The sequence below is a fragment of the Tamandua tetradactyla genome, chromosome 1 (genome assembly GCF_023851605.1).
Source record: "Tamandua tetradactyla isolate mTamTet1 chromosome 1, mTamTet1.pri, whole genome shotgun sequence".
NCBI classification, from domain to species: domain Eukaryota; kingdom Metazoa; phylum Chordata; class Mammalia; order Pilosa; family Myrmecophagidae; genus Tamandua; species Tamandua tetradactyla.
The window spans coordinates 13,252,403-13,272,695 of NC_135327.1; the positions used below are offsets into that span (position 1 = coordinate 13,252,403).

Genomic DNA, 20,293 nt, shown 5'->3' on the forward strand with positions numbered 1-20,293 from the left:
AGCCCAAATGATAAATTAGCATACCTAATTTTAGCATTTCCACTGTACAATATATAATGACTTTTCCTAAAGGGAGCTTATACTATGATACCAACTGTCCTTCCAGGAAACTAATTATCTGGGTGCTGCTAATTCTGCTGCCAAAAATACATCTCATAATGAATACCAGGACAATGTATAAATTTTATTATATCACTTTCATTCAATTTCAAAAATCATGCAAATATATGGATATGGCCGAGGAAAAATCATTTAATCTACCATTTGCTAATTTTTTCTTGTGTAAAGAAAAACTGCAGATTACAGGACCTAAAAGACTTCAACTTCTCTCTCTCACCTTAAATCTCAATATTTATACAAACGTAAAACAGTTTCTTATTCACTTATCAACTTAAGAAAAATGTTCTTTTAGTTCCTTCCCCACCTACCCATAACCCCAATTTGTCCTCTTTTCCCCACAAGTTACCACTGGAAAAGCCTGGCACGACCTTTCATCTCTAAAAACTACTACAAATCTATTTCAGGATAACAATTTGGTTGCTTGGTTGTAGCCTTTCTTTTTAGTTCTTGGCAGTAAGAATATTTCAATCCCTTAAATTTGAAGATAAATACTAGTTTTCAAATGATTCTTTAAAAAGCAACAATAAAAATATTCTTTTTACTTGAAAGAAAAAAATTAAAAGACACTCATATAATTTAAGGCATCAAGGGAATGCACATTAAAACCATGGTTCTATTTTATATCTTAACTTGTAATAGTTTCAGCTTGGATATTTTTCTATGTTGCCAATGTACCTGAAAATTCTAATTCATACTGGACAAGTATCTATGACAAAAAAAAAAGAAAGATACATACTATTCTTCAGATGAATGATTACAAAACACTACTGATTATGCTATTTTATCTTGAAGTATACTATTATGAGTACTGTAGATGAGTGGTAAAATAACTTGAATAAATAAAAGCACATTAAAAACAAAACAAAACAATAAAACTGAAATAATAAAATACCGCTTGCAGTACCTCCAAAAAAAAGCAAAGAAATACATATATAATAAAACATTAATGTGCAAGCTTAATCTATATGCTGAAAACGACAAAATGCTGATGAAATAAAATACCTAGATAAATGGGAAGATATACTGGGTTCATGGAATGGAAGATTCAACACAGGAAAAATACATATATACAAATTGATGTATAGATTCAGCATAATTTCAATCAAAATCCCAAAAAAATTTTTTGTAGATACATAGATATATTACTGTTTAAGTAACAGACACAAAGACCGATGGGACAGAAAAGAATGTTCAGAAATAGGCACACCGAAATATGGCCAACTGATTTTTACTAAAGATACAAAGTTAACTCAATGGAGAAAAGACATACATACAGAAAAGAAGCCTGAGACTGTTGTCCTTAGAAAGTCATGCTTGCAAGTTTGGCCCTTGAATGGTGTCTGGAAACCTGACCAGAAAGAAGTCCTCTACACTGATATAAAATTTTCCCTACAGGATAAGGGTGGTTGATTGTGTCAGACTCTTTGTGCAAGCAATACTGTTTATACTGAACGCGTGTTCTACTTCTCGAAGTCTGGAATTCTGTTATATGTACTAGGCAGTGGGTACCTGGGAGACTGTCTCCAATGAGCGTCCATGGTAGAAAACACTTTGCATGTGTTGTCACAACTCACTGCTAAAGGGATTAAGTGTGTCCTGTGTGACAACAATTGGAGAAGACCCATGGAAGATTGTATCTGGACTTTTGCCCCATCTGTCTTTGCCCTTTACTGATTTTGCTTTTATCCTTTCACTGTAAGAACCCATAACCACGAACATAACAGCTTCTAAGTCCTGTGAGTCCTTCTAGTGACCATCAAAAAATCCTTCTAGTGACCATCAAATCTATGTGTATCTTGGGGATTCAAACATAATAATCTTTTCAACAAATGATGTGAAATAACTGGATATCTACATGCAAAAAAAAAAAAATGACCTAACCCTAGCACCTTATATAAAAATGAACTCAAAATATATTACAGAGCTCCATGTAAATGGAGAACCATAAAACCTTTAGAAGAAAACACAGAAGAAAATCATAGGGGTTAGGTGATGAGTTCCTATACATGACACAAAAAACATGATCCATAAAGAAAAATGATAAATTGGACTTGATCAAAAAGAAAAGACATTATTAAGAAAATGAAAAGAAAGTCTACAGACTGGGAGAAAATATCTGCACATCATAAAACCAACAGAGAGCCTGTATCTAGAACATATAAAGAACTGGCATAACTCAAGATTAAGAAAATAACCAACCACTTTAGATGGCAAAAGACCTGAACTGACAATCTACCAAAGAGATACAGAGAAGGCAAATAAGCACTTGAAAAGATTTACACCACCATTAGATTATAGGAAAATGCAAATTAAAACTTCAGTGAGCTACCACTAATCATAACCATTAGAAAAAATGTTGACAATACCAAGTGCTGGCAAGGATATACAGCAACTCTCATACATTTCATACAGTGTTGATAAATACACAAAAATGATGCAGCCTTTCTAGATACCTATCTGGCAGCTTCTTATAAAGTTAAACATACTATAGGACCCAGCAATCCATTTACTCTGGAGAAATGAAAGCTCATGTTCACACAGAAACCTGTATATGAATGTTTATAGTAGTTCTATCCATAATTTCCCAAAACCAGAAACAATCCAAATGACTCTCAATTGGTAAATGATAACAAATCGTGGTACATCCACACAATGGAACACTTCTCCGCAATAAAAAGGAATGAACGACTGACATACACCACAACATGGATGAATTTCAAACCTAAGTGAAAAAAAGTCTTCAAAAAGTTCCATACCATTTGACTCCATGTAACATCTTAGAAAAGATAAAACCATCATGACAGAAAACAGATGAGTTGTTGCCTGAGGCTGGTGTGGGAGGAGTGTATGACTATAGAGATAAACATAAGGGTGGTTTTTTGGAGTGATAGACTGTTCTGTATTATGATTGAAGTGGTGATTAAATGGATCTAAATACATGTTAAAATTCATAGAACTGAACAAAAAACAAATTGAAAAAAAGCCAATACTAAAGCACCCTGAGAACAGAGAAATGGCAGCCAGGACAGTTGACTAACTATATATCCTCTGGAAAGCAAGCACCCAACTCTCTGGTCTGAATGTTCTCATCAATTATTTCTTTCCATGTCTGTCTCCTTAACTTTTGTATCCCAGAAATACCATAGGTACTTAACAAATGTTTTCAAAAGTACATGAAGACATGGATCTTCCTTTTCAGGAGCTCATCAATAATCAGCTGAAGTCGGCACCTTCAATGCCAAAAAGAAAATTCTTTCATGTCCTTTCGAACAGTATTGTTGTAGTCACAGTGGTATTTTTTACAGTCCTTTGGTTTAATTTGAACTATCTAAATTTATGAGGAATGTGTTATTCTTTTCATTACATATGTGTGATAAGATAATAGTCATCATTCTTACAGTAATTAAAAGTATTACCAATAAGGCATAATCAGATGTTCAAGATCAAGCTTGAAGAGAGAAAGATAAGCTTCTAGAGCAAAAATTCTATAGTAACGGAATGATGAAACAATTTCAACTGTTCTCAAACAAACCATTTTTAAGCTAGTATGTTCTGCTCTAGATTTTGGCCCTCCTAAAAAAAACATTAAACTTTTGGAGTAAGTTAAAAGTTGTACAAGTCCATGACATGCATCGGAGCCAAGTCGTAAAAACTACCATTTGTGGAGGGAACCCACATAAATAAATCATCAGTTTATTTGACAGTTTGTTAGGAAAGTGATCAGCAAAAGGGGAAAAGGGTGCTAAAAAACAGTAAAAATGAAAAAAAAAGAAGTGCGCCAGCAAAAGCGTTAACCTGACAACCATTTAAGGACCGCTTTGAAGGTAGGTAACATCCAGCAGCTGCAGGCAAATGTCCAGTTCGTTACCTTCCACGTAATCCTCGGCGATGTAGCTGTGCTCGTGCAGGATCTCCTCCATGCGGCTGAGGGTGATGGCTGCCAGGTGCCCAGGGTACTTCAGCTGGAGGAGACGCTGGAGGTAACTGGCTGCTTGACTTCCTCCAAGATTGATGCGTTTGCAGTTTTTAGCATCTAACCTACAACCAAACAGTACAACGTGGCACAGAAATGTTTGGCAACATGGAGGAGAGAACATGGAGCATCTTGGAGGAAAAAGGAAAATTTAATGAAGATGAATGAGGAAGAAACAGACTGGCTGGGATAATGTAAAACTTTACCGTTGGAAGGGACCATAAAGGTCTGCAAATCAGTCCTGACTCAATGCAGGAATTTCTCATCCATACCCAGACAGACATATGGACATCTAAATTTGGGCCAATGTCTCAGATAGAAACAAGGGTTAATGGAAAGAGCACATGCTCTGGAGTTAGGCCCTTATGCGACTCATCATGTATTTCTCAAATTGTGGTCCTAGGATTCGAGGAGATTCGGACTTATTTGGTCTGAAATAAGCTTGGGAATCTGAGTGTTAACAAGCTCTCCAGGTGACTTTGGCATAGGCCAGAGTCTGAGAAGCCCTCTGCTAGCCACTCCACTTCCAATGATGCAGACACAGTAAGGAACCACACACACACACACTGGCTTACTGCAATTTCCTAAGAGAATCACATCCTTCTCGCATGAACTGAAGGGGAAAAGAACCAGCCACTTAATTTTCTCAATGTGAAAAGTTAAAACAGCAAAGCACCTAGGAACTTGCAGTATGTTGAAATGCCACAGCTATACCACACCTCACCAGCAGACACCAGCACAGTACAGAATATGTTCCAATCTGGTAACTTCTGAGCCTTCAGGTAAAAATAACTTTCTCTCAACATAAAAATGTTATTTTTAATTTTTGAATATTCCGTTTACATAAAACAGAGGACTCCTTATTTAGGGAGTTTTTTGTAAAGTCCAAGAATGTCCTTTTTCTTCATAAATTTTCACGGAAACAAAAGAGAAATTCCCACTATAAGTCTCAATAATTCAGTGGCATTTACCTTGATTTATTTATGCAGACTGCTTTATAGTTTACAACATGCCGTCACCTAAATGGTCTCATTTCACCTTTAGGATAGCCCTCAGAAAACAGGTTTTTCCAATTTTACAGGTTATGAAACACCTAAGTGCAAAGGTTAAATACTATCCTTAGCAGGGTTGCAAGCCCAGACATTCAACTCCAGAGTCAGGTCTCTTTCCCCACCACCACCCCCCCACCCCCCCACCCCCGCTTAAATGCAACATGAGAGAACTCAAAGAGAACATGGAGCTGTCCTAGTCTCTTATCAGACAACTAAAGCCCAGCTGTAAAATGAGAATACATTTTAAATATGACAGAAAGTACCCTCACCTTTATTCAATTTAGAAATATTTAATAAATGCTATTATGTGCCACCACTACCTGGAAAGGGCTAAACAATGATGACTAAAAAGCTTTTTAACTTTATAAGAAGTTATCTTTTTAAAAGCTCTGATAAAAAAATAAAGTCTCTTAACAACAAAGTGACTCCAGAACACAAAGAAAGTCTAAATTAAATTTACTCAAATAATATATTCAAAACATTTTCACTAAGTGCCTACCCCCTGCAGATATTGTACTTGCCTCTCCCCATAAATCAGAATTATAAAATTTTAGAATTACGATTTCAACCTGGGGACCCACCTACTCCAACTCCCTCCAGGAGGTCACGAAGATGTAAAGTGAAGTGATATATTTACCCAATCACACAGGGAGGCAGGATCAGAGCCAAGTTCAGAGGCCTGGTTCTTGGTCTAGTACTTGCTCTCTCCACTTGGCCTTTAAATTGGGCACTCAATAAATGTTCTCTGAATGCTTCATTAAACAGCACTCAAATGCTTTAAGTGTAACTCACCTCCCTTCTAAGATGGGCAAAATGTGCGTACACTGATATCCAGATGAAACGATGAGCCCACTGGAAATCCACTTCTTCGGCTTATTGTGGTAGAAGCTGAAGAGGCTGTCTATTCCGTAAGTGACCTTGGGAATCCCATAGCACTCAAAAAGAAGCTCAGACATCATCTGCCGTGAATACAGTGGATTGCACACCGCTTCTGTCAAAACTACAGGGTGATCAACACAGCCCTACTTTGAAAGAAAAGGGGGAATCGATGAGTGATAACCTCCTGCACGTCCTTGATCAAATATCACTCCCATAAGGCCTACCCTGACCATTTTACTGAAAAATGCAACCCTCTCCTCTCCTCCTATCATGCCACGAGAATTTACCTCCTAATTCTACTGTTTATAATCAGTCTTTTCATACTAGAATACCTATCCTTACTAGCTTACGTATTTTTGTGTTATGTCCCCGGAGGTATTCCAATCGCCTATAAAAGTGGTGGACACAGACGAGGCGCTCAGTACACATATGCTAATAACTGTCTTAACAAGTGAGCATATGTGCCCGAATTAAGCTCCAAAAGAAAAGGCGTTTTATTTTGCTCACTTATGTCCCCCAAGCTCACACAACAGGGCTCACACAGACTAGGCGCTTAAAATCTGATCGAATGAGTAACAACTAAAGCCACTGCAGTGACCATTAGTGTCTCGCAGGGAATGAGCAGAGACGATGAGCCCCTCCCCCCAAGCCTAACCCCGCCCCGCCTCTCACCTGTGAGGAGACCCCCAGGTGTTGGAAACTGTAGTCCAGCAGCAGCTCCTGCAGCTCCAGGTTGACCGGCACGTTGCGGTCGAAGGGCGAGCGCAGCATCCAGCGCAGCGGCTCCAGGCTGCCCAGCGCGTTGCCCACCTGCGGCCCCGCCCCGCCCCGCGCCCCGCCCCGCCCGCGGGCGCACAAGGCGCGGAACTGCAGGCGCGGCTCCGGGCCCGGGTCCGGCCCCGGACATGCCCAGCCGGCGCGAGCCTGAAACGACCCGTTGTCCAGCACCAGCGGCAGCGGCTGTGGCCCGTGGGCTACGGGGCCCGCCTCCAGCACCGGATCCGGAGCGGCGCGGGCGTCTCGGAACGGGAACACGTTCGCCGCCGCCATTTTGGATCGTGAGCACCGGCTCTCGTCGCTCGCCGCGGCGTAGTCCCGCCCCCGCGCGTAACGCCGCCCCGTTCAGGCCCTCAGCGCCTCGAAGTCTCCGCCCCTCGCTAAAAACCTGACTTTTCCGCCCGACTCGCCCGCTGGTGGCCCAGGCCGCGCCGCTCGGCCCCGCCCACCTTCGCCACTTAGCCCCGCCTCCAACCGCTGACACGCGACCACGCCCCCTCGCTCTAGACAGGACTCCGGGCCAGGAAGCCCCGCCCCCGGCGCGTACGTCTCAGGCCCCACCCCCTCCTTGCCGCTGGACCCGGGGCCCGCCTTTTCGCCGAGCCACGCCCACTTCTCGGTGACTCACCTCCACCCGCCCCCGGCCGGGTCTCCACGTGGTTAGGCCGCCCTCGGCGTCCAGACCTGACTCAACCCTTCTGACTACCTTGGGAAGGAAATTAAAATACTAAAAACTCTGGGGTACTGACAGCATTCAGTTTGCGCGGGTGTGTTCGCTTTGTGAAAATTCATCGAGCTGTCCACTTATTTAAACAATCCTAAGTTTAAAAAAATTTGTCAATTCCTGTAGACTGTGCCCTCTCACTGGGACCTCAGAACTGAGGAAGGGACTCCCAATTGCTTCTCGATGTGTATTTTCTCCTTTTAGCGGTATAACTTCCCCACGTGGTCACCTGGCTAGGTATGATCATGCGACTTAACTTCTAGCCTAAAAGGACTGGACACTCTCTCCTTCCCCATTTCCGCCCTTACCCTTGACTAAGGGAATAACAAGAGTTAGAGAAGCTGCCTTGAATCTGCCCCACCAGCTCTGAAACAATAACTCTGAGAGATGAAAGCAAGTTAATTGCAAAAGGTGGCTCTAAATACATTTCCTTAGCAAGAGTTGAGACACACACACACACACACACACACACACACATACACACACACGCCCCGCACACAGCAGACCTTTAAGAACCTCTATTAACACTTCTTGGCCCGATGGGGAGCCAGCTCAGGGGCAAAAATCAGAATAAGGGCGTTGTCCTCCAGTACATACTCATTGTTGCATACATCTTAAGGTATCCACCATTAAATTGAGAAAGAGGGAGACAAACGCAATGCAGAGTCCAATAAATGTAAGTTTAGGAACTACATGTATGTGCTATATATTTTGGCTTGTTTTTTCATACAGACAGACAAGAAACTGATGAAGAAATTTACCTGTAAAGGGAAGGAACAGGGTAGATGGGTCAGTGGTGGGAGACTTTTTCACTGTATCCTTTTTAATATATTTTTGCTGTGATTATGTGGTTTGGACTGCCCTCTTGCACTCCTCCTGTTCTCATGAAATGAACACACCCCAAGTCCAAAGAAGATGAGAGACGTGGGGCAGGGCTGAACCCAAACCGAAGCCTGGGGCCAACTCCAACTGACCTCCCACCTGAAGTTGAGCTGCCCCAGCCACCCCATGGCTCTGTGAACAACAAAATTATTTATTCTTACAAACCTCTAAAATTCAGGGATTGTTATACCACATTATTGCAGAAGAAAACTTATCAATACACTGATGGAAATATTCTGTAGTCTGCAATGTATGATGTGGTAGCCACTGTCCACTTATGTCCACTGAGCACTTGAAATGTGAGTAGTGCAACTGAGGAATTGAATTTTTTATTTCATTTCGTTTCAATTAATCCACATTTAAATTTAAATAGCCATATGTGGCTAGTGGCTACCGTATTGCACAGCATAACTATGGACCAAATCTTTGTGTAATTATTAGTCCAGAAATGACTGGAAAAAAGTAGACCAGAAGGCTACTAAGTTCAGAGGGAATTGTATCACCAAGAAACCACAAGTATGGACAGCAAAAGCCCCTAAGTATTCAACCTCTAATATAACTCCTGGGACCTGCACCAGCAGGAAGCAGAGTTTGAAAGCTATGCAGCCCCAAGGAAGGGACTTACTTTCAAAAATAATCAGGGGGATAATGGACAAGGACTTCTCAGAGGACAAAGCCAAGAGGCATTGAGAACAATGAACAAGAGAGTTCTTCTTTGTCCTACCCTCAGAGATTCTGGTTTTATTAGCGTGGGGTAAGACCTGGACATTGAAAGTTTATGACTGTCAGTTATAATCCCCAGGTGATTTTAATAGAAAGCAAAGTTTGTGACTCAGTGCTCTAAGGTCTTGTCACTCCAAGTGTGGTTTCACAGCCCTGCAGCCTCAGCATCACCTGGGAACTTGTCAGAAATACACAATTCTAGTCCCACCCCACACCTAGTAAATTAGAATCTGCATTTTAATAAGGTACTCATATGATTCAAATGCATATTAATGTTTAAGCAGCATTGGTGTAGCCCCGCACTGGCTCTGATTTTTACCCGAGAAGGAAATACCCTATTTTCCTTAAGCCACTGTCATGTTGTCCTCTGTCCTAAGTAACACACATCCAGTTAAATGGCCAGATGAAGTACATGCTGTTGCCCCTGAGGGAGTCTTCATGGCAGGACCCAGACATGAGCCCTCAGAAGACTCTTCCGAGGAGACTGTGTGCCACCCAGTCTGCCTGCAGCTCGGCCGCGAGGATGAGATGGGTGCAGACATCAGACTGCATGTTGAGCTGTGATTCATCATGACTGACCAAGACCTTGTACTGGACCTGGCCTCCAGCACCAGGTCAAGCTTGTTGAGCCAAATGCTTGGGGAAGGAAAGGGGTATCCATGGAGCTAGGAGACAGGCTGCAGACTAGGGCTGGGAACAGGAAATTTAGCAGAGGGTCTCCAGCTCCACCCTAGATTCTGCTACCATCAGACACAGGGCATGCCTTGGCCTTTTGGTAGCCTGTCTCTTTGCACCTATTGTTGACACTACCTGAGATGCTCTGCTCTCCAGCATCTGCCTCTAGAATCCTGCTCCTTCTTCAAGGCTCAGCTCAAAAGTCTCCTCAGGCTTCCTTCATGAGGGGGCAGAGAAGAGTGTCCCATAAAGTGCTTGCCATGGGGCAAATTCCCTTCACTGCAGGTGAGTTAGAGCCTTGGTTGTGATGATGTGTGAGGTGTCAGTGCTGGGTCCTCCCCTCAGCACGAGGGGCAGATGGAAGGATCTGAGAGGGGAGGGATTGTTCCTATCACAGCAAAGCATTTTTTTACAAAGGCAAAATACTGTAAGAAGAGGAATGAGACAACAAAATTTCAGAAACTGGAAAACATGCATACAAATGGTATCTAGCTTAGCAAACCCAGAAAACCCGATTTCTAAGTTGCTCCAGGGAAAGCTGAGAACTATAAAATCTTTTTGCACTGTAAAATCTTCAAAAGTCTCAGGAATTGGGCGGGCCGCGGTGGCTCAGCGGGCAAAGTGCTTGCCTGCTATGCCGGAGGACCTCGGTTCGATTCCCGGCCCCAGCCCATGTAACAAATACGGAGAAACAGAATACAATAAAAACAAGAAAATGTTTCCCTTTCTTCCTTCCTTCCTTCCTTCTATCCTTCCTTCCTTCTCTCTGTCTTTAAAAAAAAAAAAAAAAAAAAAAAAGTCTCAGGAATTGTGGTGACAGGAGTTGGAGGCACCAACGAGTCATGTTCTGAGGGTCACAGTCCAGAGTTTCTGCTGCATTTGGGGGGCATTTCCACAGGTTTTCTCTCAGTTGAGCCTTTTCCTTCCACCCAGAGACTCTTCAGTTTGGTACTGCACCAGCACCAGCCCCAGTTTGGTGCCCAAGAAATGCTCCTAATATGGAACATATGCTAGCAGTTGCCAACAAAGAAAACTTTGTTCGATTATATGACACAGAATCACAAATGTGCAAAAAGTAGTGCTTCAAAGAATGGATGGCTCACTGGCGTGCTGTCTTTGACTTTGCCTGGGTCCCTGGAGAAACTTGTTAAAGCAGCAGGCGATCAAATAGCCAAAGTTTGGGATGTAAAATCTGGGATGTAAAAGCTGATTGGAATATGTAGAGGTCATCAATGCAACCTCAAGTCAGTTGCCTTTTCTAAATTTGAGAAAGCTTTCTCCTGCACAGGTGGGAGAGATGGCAACCTTCCAGTCTGGGACACTAGGTACAACAACAAGAAGATGAGATTTATAGGCAAGTGAATCAAACCACTGGTACTTACAATACCCTGGACAAGCAAATCCCTTCAAAACCCAAGAAGAAACAGCATTCAAAAGAACCAGTTCCTTCTGTGGATTTTCAGCAGAGTATTCCTGTGGTCCTCTTTCAAGATGAGAATACATTAGTCTCAGCAGGAGTCGTGGATGGGATAATCAAAGTAAGGGATTTGCACAAGAATTATACTACTTATTGATAAGAACCCATAGCATCTAAATCTTTCTTGTATCCAGGTAGCAGCACTTGAAAACTAAGATACTCAAATCCAATTTTGGATTCCACTGGCTCTGTTTTGTTAATTACACAGATGATAACTTCTACATGTTCAATACACTGGATTGAAGACTTCTCCAGTGACTATTTTCAATTAGACATCAGAACTAATTAAAATATCATAATTTTTTATGATAAATCCAGTCGCAGTCCATTTACCGGTTTGAAGCTACTCTGTACCCCAGAAAAGCCATGGCCTTTAATCCTCATTCAATATTGTTGGATGGGATCTTTTATTGTTTCCACAGAGATGTGACCCACCCAGTTGTGTGTAGTAATCTTTCATTAGATGATTTCCATGGAGATGTGTCTCTACCCATTCAAGGTGAAGTTGCTTACTGAAGTCTTTTAAGAGGGGAGCCATTTTGGAAAAAGCTTTAGAGCCACCAAAACTGACAAAGCAAACAAAATGGACAGAGCCCCAAGGAAGCCACTGAAGAAGCCTAGAGAGAAAGTTAGCAGATGTCACCATGAGTCTTTCCAGCCAAGAGAGAAACCGCCTTCTTGAACCAAGGTATCTTTTGTGGATGCCTTAGTTTAGACATTTTTATAGCCTTGTCTAAATGTGGACATTTTCATGGCCTTAGCACCGTAAAGTTGCAAGTTTATAAACTTCCCTTTTTATAAGCTGTTCCAGTTCTGGTATATCACATTCCAGCAGCTTACTAGTGAACACAGATTTTGGTACTGGAGAAGTGGGCTGCTGCTGCAGTTTGTAAATACCAACATGTTGGAACAGCTTCTAAGTGGATAAAGTGAAGGTTCTGAAAGAGTTGTAAGGAATTTTATAGAGAAGGCCTAGCATGCTTTGAACAGACTGTTGGTAGAAATGTGGACTCTGAAAATACTGATAAGGTTTTAAACACAAATTATGCATGTGTTATTGCAAATTGGAAGGAAGGTGCCAAAGAGTCTGGCAAAATTGACTGGCTTTGGCTGGAAGGCAGAGTTTTAAAGCCATGAACTTGGATATTTAGCAGAAGAGATTTCCAAATTAAATGTGGAAAGTGCAGCCTGGTTTCTCCTTGCAGCTTATAGTGAAATGCGACAGGAAAGAGATAAGCTAAGAACTGAACTCTTGGGTAAAAAGAAACCAGAAATCAATGGTCTGGAAAATTCCAGGCTCCCAGAAAGGGATAACCCAGAGAATAGTACCCCAGATGAGGATTTAACTAAACAAGGAACCAGTCAGCCATTTCAGAAAAAGCCAGTATTTGAGATGGAGTTATCCAAAAAGGATTTGTAGAAAGTCCTTTTGTTTGATGGGCATGATCCCAGTGTACTGCACAGAAAACCAACAAGAGAGTTGTGGGATCTGTATAAACAGAACCATTGTCAGTATGGACTGAAAGGGACAAATTGAAGGAAAAATAACTTCATAGGCAGAACCATGGAAGCTGAAGTCTGAAGCCAAGAAAGCTCAGGTCACAGCGATTCTACTTCTAAATATATATCTGTGCTGGTTTGAAAGGAAGTATGCCCCCTAAGAAAAGCCATGTTTTAATATAAATCCCATTTCTTAAAGGTAGAATAATCCCTATTCAATACTGTATATTTGAAACTGTAATGAGATCATCTCCCTGGTTGATGTGATTTAGTTAAGAATGGTTGTTAAACTGGATTAGGGGATGACATATCTCCACCCATTTGAGTGGGTCTTGATTAGTTTCTGAAGTCCTATAAAAGAAACATTTTGGAATGAGAGATTCAGAGAGACTCAGAGAGAGCATAACGATGTAGCCATGAGATGCAGAGAGTCCATAAGCCAGCAACCTTTGGAGATGAAGAAGGAAAATGCCTCCCGGGGAGCTTCATGAAACAGGAAGCCAGGAGAAGACGCTAGCAGATGATGCTGTATTCGCCATGTGCCCTTCCAGCTGAGAGAGAAGCCCTGACTGTGTTCACCATGTGCCTTCTCACTTGAGAGAGAAACCCTGAACTTCATCAGCCTTCTTGAACCAAGGTATCTTTCCCTGGATGCCTTTGATTGGTCATTTCTATAGACTTGTTTTTAATTGGGACATTTTCTCGGCCTTAGAACTGTAAACTAGCAACTCATTAAATTCCCCTTGTTAAAAGCTGTTCCATTTCTGGTATATTGCATTCCAGCAGCTAGCAAACTAGAACAATATCCAAGAGAAATGACCAGATGACCACAAAAATTTGTACATGAATGTTCATAGTAGTCTTATTCTCAATCGCCAAAAAGTGGAAAAAACCCAAATGTCCAATAACTGTTTAAATGAATAAACTAAGTGTGGCATATTCATACAGTGGAATATTATTCAGCTTTATAAAGAAATGAACTAGTGATAGATGTTGCAACATGGGTGAACCTTGAAAATACTATGCTACATGAAAGAACCAGTCGTAAAAGACCACATACTGTATGACAGCACTTACGTGGAATATCCAGATTAGACAATTACAGAGAGACAAGTAGATTAGTAGTTGTTTAGAGCTAGGGAAAATGGGGATTGATATTTAGGAGTATGAGTTTCTTTTTGAGTTGACAGAAATACTCTAAAACTGATTGTGGTGACGGCTACACAACTCCATGTAGATACTAAAAACTATTGAACTGTACATATTAAAAGATGGATTGTATGGTGTCATGGTCAGGTTCATGTGTGTGTCAACTTGGCCAGGTGGTGGTACCTGTTTGGTTGGTTAACTGCTGGCCTGTCTGCTGCTATGAGGACATTTCATAGAATTAGATCATGATCACGTCAGGTGCATCCACAGCTGATTGCATTTTTAATCAGCCAAGGGGAGCATCTTCTGCAATGAGTGATGCTTGATCTAGTCACTGGAAGGCTTTTAAGGAGGATCCAGAAGAAACAGCCTCTTCCTACTTTGGCCAGTGAGCCTCTCCTGTGGAGTTCGTCCAGATCCTCCATTGGAATCGTCAGCTTAACAGCCTGCCCTACAGATCTTGGACTCTACGTTCCCACGGTTTTGTGAGATACTTTTATAAATACTATCTCCACAGATATTTCCTGCTGATTCTGTTTCTCTAGAGACCCCTAACTAATACATATGGTATGTGAATTATATCTCAATAAAGCTGTTACAGAAAAAAAAAAAAGAAGAAGAAAGCAAGCGTGGGCCAGGTGAGTGGACCCACCCAAATACTTGGAGACAGTGATTTTGCCCCTAAGGCAGAAGGTGGGCCTTCCACCTCCTTGCTTAGGAAAAGTTGTGCCACCTCAGGCCTTGGAGAGTGTGGAGCACATTCCTTGGGGATTGGGGTGAGCCTGGCTGCCACGCCATTGCTCAGGAGGAGTCGAGTGTATGTCCCAGAGAAGACAGAGAGCCCAGGTATGACCCCAATGTTTGGAGAGGGTGAAGGTGGTCTCCCCAGTGGAGAGAGTCAGGCTGCTGCGGAGGCCCTCGGAAATGGTGGGGGTGCCACTTTCTAAAGCACTGAGGATAAATGACTCTCAGACTCTGAAATCTAATGGAGTTTACCCTGCAGATTTTCAGGACTGTTTGGGTCCAGTGACCCAGGGTCCCTTCCAATTTCTCCCTATGGAAATGGGAATATGTATTGTGTGACTGTCCCGCCTTTGTATATTGGCAGCAGATAACTTGTTCTGAGTTTTACAGATCCAGAGCCAGAGGGGAATTCTGCCTTAGATTGTGCATTTTTATAGCCTTGCCTTAGTTTGGACATTTTCACAGCTTTAGAACTATAAATTTGCAACTTAATAAATTCCCCTTTTTAAAAGCCATTCAGTTTCAGGTATATCGCGTTCTGGCAGCTTACAAACTAAAACAGATTTTGGTGTCAAGAGTGGGGTCCACGTGACCAGTTTCTGATCAGTGGTTCAAGTAATGAAGCCATCTATATCTGGAAGGTTCCCACACCCTGGCATCCTCTCACTGTGCTCTGGGTCATTCTCAAGAGGTCACATCTGTGTGCTGGTGTCCATCAGACTGCACAAAGATTGTTACCTGCTCTGATGACAATACACTGAAAATCTGGCACTTAAATAGAGGCCTAGAGGAGAAACCAGGAGCAGATAAATTCTCCATAGTGGGCTGGGCCTCACAAAAGAAAAAAGAGGAGAGAGAGCCTAGTAACAGTAACAAAGTGGCCAGAATACTCCTGCCAAAGCTCCCAGGATAAAGAGCAGTCCATCCATTTCCTCACCATCATCAACAGCTTATGCTCCAAGCTGTGCTGGAGACTTCCCTCTTCCTTCGAATTCTCCCACATTCTTTGTTAAAACCCTTCCTGCCAACACCTGGCCACCCATCAATAGAAGAGCCTCCATCTCTCTGTTTCTCCCAAGCCACTCTCATCTTTCAAGAGGTCAATTAGAAACCGGATAACCCGAACACCTTCCTCATCTCCTGCCTCTGAGACCAAGCTCACACCTCCAAGAAAAGCCCTTACTCCTCTGAGCCTTGAAATCATCTCAAGCAGCTGCTTGCTCTGACGCTTGAAGCAGAGTTAAAAGGAGGCTAGACTCAAGTTGTCTGGAGACTGTGAAACCAAAGTGTGTGAAGAGTTGCAGCTGTGTAACCGAACTTGATCTCAGAGCTGAAAAGCTTCATTTGGATCTGTGCTGCCTTGCTGGTAACCAGGAAACACTGATAAGGACTCTCTAGGTCTTAGCAAATTAAGGAGAATTGAAGGTGCTGGCATATCATGGAGTCTCCTTCTCCTGCCAGTCCTTGTATTTCAGAAGGCCATGGAACACTGCCTCTTCCACTGAGATCTCGTGGAGGAGAGTCTGAAGAGGCAGGAGAAAGGAATAGCTCCCCAGAGAATAAAAACTGGTTATTGACCATGCGGCCAAATGGAAGGTTGAGCGTCATGTTCACTAAGTTCACCACCATCCCAACCCCCCCAAATCCAAAAGACAGAGTGGAAAGACATCACCAGGTCTGGCTGCCGTTCCTCCCACTCCATGAGGAGCATCTGTACATACTTCCGTAGAAAGTCCCAAGATGGCCACTGCAGTCCTCAACAGTCAACAGAATTATACATTCTAATCTGAGTGTAGTTAACAGAACTTTGATTGCCTAAAGCAAAGTAAAAATATAACAAAGAGTTGCTCTAGAATTCTGGTCTTTAAGAAAGCTACCATCTTTTTGTTTTTAGAGAAAATCCTTCCAACTCTTGAAATTCGCCTAGTCTGGTTCTGCTTTGGGAATGTTAAATGCAGCCTCCTGGGGATGAATGCTGCAGATAAATTTTCATAAAGTAAAAGTTTAGTACTCTGTAGCATTTTGAATAAACAGTCTTCATTTTCTAAATTATGCCTCTTTTCCATTAATAGTGACACACCAGCTCATAGGGCTGAAAAACAAGACGGTCCTTTTGTCACCTTGAAATGTTGTACATATAGAGAATAAGTGTCTGCTGGCCACAGCAGTGGAATTCAAACCTCCTCAACAATTTCAAATCCTCCACTGAAGACCCCTGGACCTGTTCTGTCTCAAACAAGTGTAATTTTATTGGAAATGTATCGTCTTTTCACTATGAAAAATAAAGCCTCAGGAATTGGTGGTACAAGGTTCTTCCGTAAGAGAGGGTAAAAGTGGGGTGACTAAAATAAAGAGAATTGGTTAAAAACTGTTTTAGGAAGAAGCCTGGTCCCTAGATCCCCTCCCTAACTCCCTGCAGAAGACTGGAGGTTTATTCTCTGAAGAGGCTAAACCAAATAGTCTCTGGATAGAGATATTAATTAAGAACAGGAGGATTAAGTGAATATACATAGTGAATGCTGAGACCCCAGACTCCAACTTGGCTCCCAAGACTTCACAGCCAGGCCTTTACCCTATAGCAAGAGAATGGAAGACTCTTCCATTCTCCCTCTGGGGATTCTATCCAGCACAGGAGGAAAACTCTAAATACACTGTAATGAGTCATCTACAAAGAGTACATGCAGATCACCCAACAGTGAAACGTACAGTCGACAGGCCCAGCCCATGGACTCCAAACTGTGCATCAGCTTTTTCAGCAACCCAGTCTTCAAAATGAGCAGATATTTGAGAAAAGCTCATTACACAAAACCTAGAGACAAAAACATACAAACAGAAAAAAAAAATCAACCAGGAAGAAAAAGATTATGTGGAATGAAGAGACTTTGATATAGTATCTTTACTACCATGTCTTCAGAGAGATAAAGAAAGATACTACATCCATGAAACAAGAACAGTTTGCTATGTTTACAGAACAAAAATAAAAGTGCTTCTGGGATTGGGCATGAGGGATGAGGGAGTAGAAATGAGAAAATGAAACAATGGATTGAAAGATAAAATTGAGAAAACCTCTGAGAAGGTGGAAAGAGGAAGGAATCCTTGACTTCCCAGCAAAATGGATAAAATCAGATCCACATCAAGGCATATTATAAAATTTCAGAACCCTAGAAGCAAACAGAACATCCAGTAGTTTCCAGAGAAAAAGAAAATAGTCACATGAAAAAGATCAATTTCAAACCTCCTCAACACACTGAAAACTAGAAAAAAATCAAGAAGTGCTTTCAATTCTAAAAGAAAATTATTTACAAGCTAAAATTCAGCCAAACTCTCAGACACTGGAGTAGAATAAAGATGTTTAAAGACATCCAAGGTATCAAAGATTTACCTTCCATACCCTTCCTTTTAGTCTGGAAACTACCGTAAGAATCTACTCCTTCAAAACAAGAGAATAGGGAGTTTTTGCTTGGTGAATAGAGCGGTTGCAATCAAAAATTAAACTAAAAAGAGGTAGTAAGCCAATAAAGAGGAAGTGCATAGGAAACAGGAGACAGGGGCTGCAACACACAAGTGAAGTAAGAGAACCCCAATGAAGCTGTGCGACAGGCACCGAGGACACCTGGCCAGGTTGGAGCAGGTCTACTCTAGGAGACACTTCTTCAGGAAAAGGAAGTGGAGACCCTGTTTCATGTGAATGAAATAATTGAGGATAGTTATACAACTGTTAGAAAGTTTGGGGTGTAATTAATAAGTGTATGAGACAAACAAAAAGCAACTCCCAAGAAAATGAAATGTTGTGTAGGAAAGGAAGAGTAATCGTTGGTTACTACATGCCCCAGCTCTGATGAGCACACAAATCATACAACGTAAATGCTGAGCACTAAGCGAACCAAAATGATGACTTGACTATCCTGGGAGAATGAGGAAGTTGGCACGTGGACTTGTGTGTAGATGGAGGAAGAGGAAAAAAAGGAAATAAAATCTCATTTCTTTTGTGGGAGGCCAATAAGCTAGGTCTAAAACAGAATTAAACACACACACACACAAAGAACTAGCATACAAGAATATTATTTGGAAACTTTGAGGCAAGTATTAAAAGGATCAAGTGTAAAAGTTGAAAGTGGTGAAAGTGGCTGCGTTGGGGAAAGGGAAATAGGAGAAAAGGACTAAAGATTGTTATTTGTCTTAACAACCGTTATAGAATTAATTTATTCTTTAAATTATGGGTATGTATAACTTTATAAAAAAAATAAAACTTTAAAAAAGAAAGTTTAGGTCCTGACAAAGACTTATCAAGCAAAAGCAAACAAAAGGAAAGAATGCAAGGTTAATTTTAATATCAGACAAGGTATATTAGAATTTCCCACTGTGCTTGTGAATTACTTCATTTATCCTTAGTTTTTATATTTGGAGTCTATGTTATTATTAAAAACACCAAGTATAGAATTCTCTTCCCTGTACTTTTTTTTCTCTTTTGTTTATCCCTGATGCTGCTTCTTGCTTTAAGGGCTCTTTGGTCTGACACTATTATAATTATGATAGCTTTATTTTGATTAGTATTTCCTGTCCTATTTCCATCTTTTTACTTTAAACTTTCTCTATTTGTTTTGGTTGAGTCCCTTGGAAACAGAATATAGTTCGGTTTTCTTTTCCATTATAAGAATCATTACCTTCTAACTGAACAGTGTAGTCTCTTTATTATTATTACTGAATCATATATTTCACTATCCATTATTATGATTTCTATTGACCAGAAGAGTCTGTTTCTCTCCTTCTCTTCCCTTCCCTTCTCTTTACCTGTCTTCTAAATTGATCATATCTTCTTTATTCCCTCTTTTTCCCTTTACAGGCTTGAAAGTTAAACATTATCTGTCCATTTGTTGTTGTTTGATGGTGGTGATAGTGCTGCTGGCTATCCTTAAATTTAGACATTCATACTTATCTTTAAGTCTAAAGTTAGTATCTCTCGGTATTCAGTTTTTTGGTCAAAGAGGCACTGTCCTGATTGTGACTGTGAGGACATTTTATGGATTTAAATCAACAAAAAGTTGAATGCATTTGTGGTTGGTTGCATCCACAATCAACTGAGAAGACTGCCTTCAATAAGAGAGAAGTATCATCCAATCAGTTGAAGGCCTTAAAAGAAGTGATGATTTTAGTAGCCAAAAGGGAGAATTTCTATCTCTACTTCAGCTAGCCAGCTTTTCCTGGTGAATTCATCAAAAACCTTCTCGGAGTTCCCAGCTTGAAGCCTGCCCTATGGGATTTGAACTTGCTCATTCCCACAGTCATATAAGCCAATTCCTATAATTAATCTCATTATATTTACATTATATGTATATGTCCTGTCTGTTCTGTATCCTTAGAGTACCCTGACTAATACATCTAGGAAGGCAACCCCTAAAAGAAATGAGAAATAATAATGAGTATAGTATAGAAATGATGAAAAGCATAAATATAAATCCATGGTATAATACTTTTTAACAACTTTAAGTGTAAAAGTAATAAGTTTTGTAATCAATACAATTGCATGGTTTTTATGGGGGGAGGGGGTTGTTAGATGTATATATAATACTTAAGAAAAGCTGATATATTGACTTATAATTTTATTTAATTATGAAAAT

The 20,293-nt window shown here is 41.1% G+C and overlaps 1 protein-coding gene and 2 pseudogenes across 2 annotated transcripts in view; 2 read left to right on the top strand and 1 right to left on the bottom strand.

Moving 5' to 3' along the window:
- ACTR5 (actin related protein 5) overlaps window positions 1–7,467 on the bottom strand; it is a 42,633-nt gene extending 35,166 nt beyond the window's left edge. For both annotated transcript variants that reach the window (XR_013179281.1, XM_077168726.1), the window contains exons 1-3: window positions 6,697–7,467; window positions 5,938–6,167; window positions 3,989–4,158 (exon numbers count right to left, since the gene is read on the bottom strand). Coding sequence is in view for 1 of the 2 variants with exons in the window: in XM_077168726.1 (XP_077024841.1) it covers window positions 3,989–4,158; window positions 5,938–6,167; window positions 6,697–7,074 (778 nt within the window). In the remaining variant the exon portion in view is untranslated. The remainder of the gene's footprint in view (window positions 1–3,988; window positions 4,159–5,937; window positions 6,168–6,696) is intronic.
- A 2,598-nt stretch (window positions 7,468–10,065) lies between these two features.
- LOC143680081 (denticleless protein homolog pseudogene) lies at window positions 10,066–11,525 on the top strand (annotated as a pseudogene).
- Window positions 11,526–14,750: 3,225 nt separating this feature from the next.
- On the top strand, window positions 14,751–16,549 carry LOC143680088 (denticleless protein homolog pseudogene; annotated as a pseudogene).
- Window positions 16,550–20,293: the final 3,744 nt, after the last annotated feature.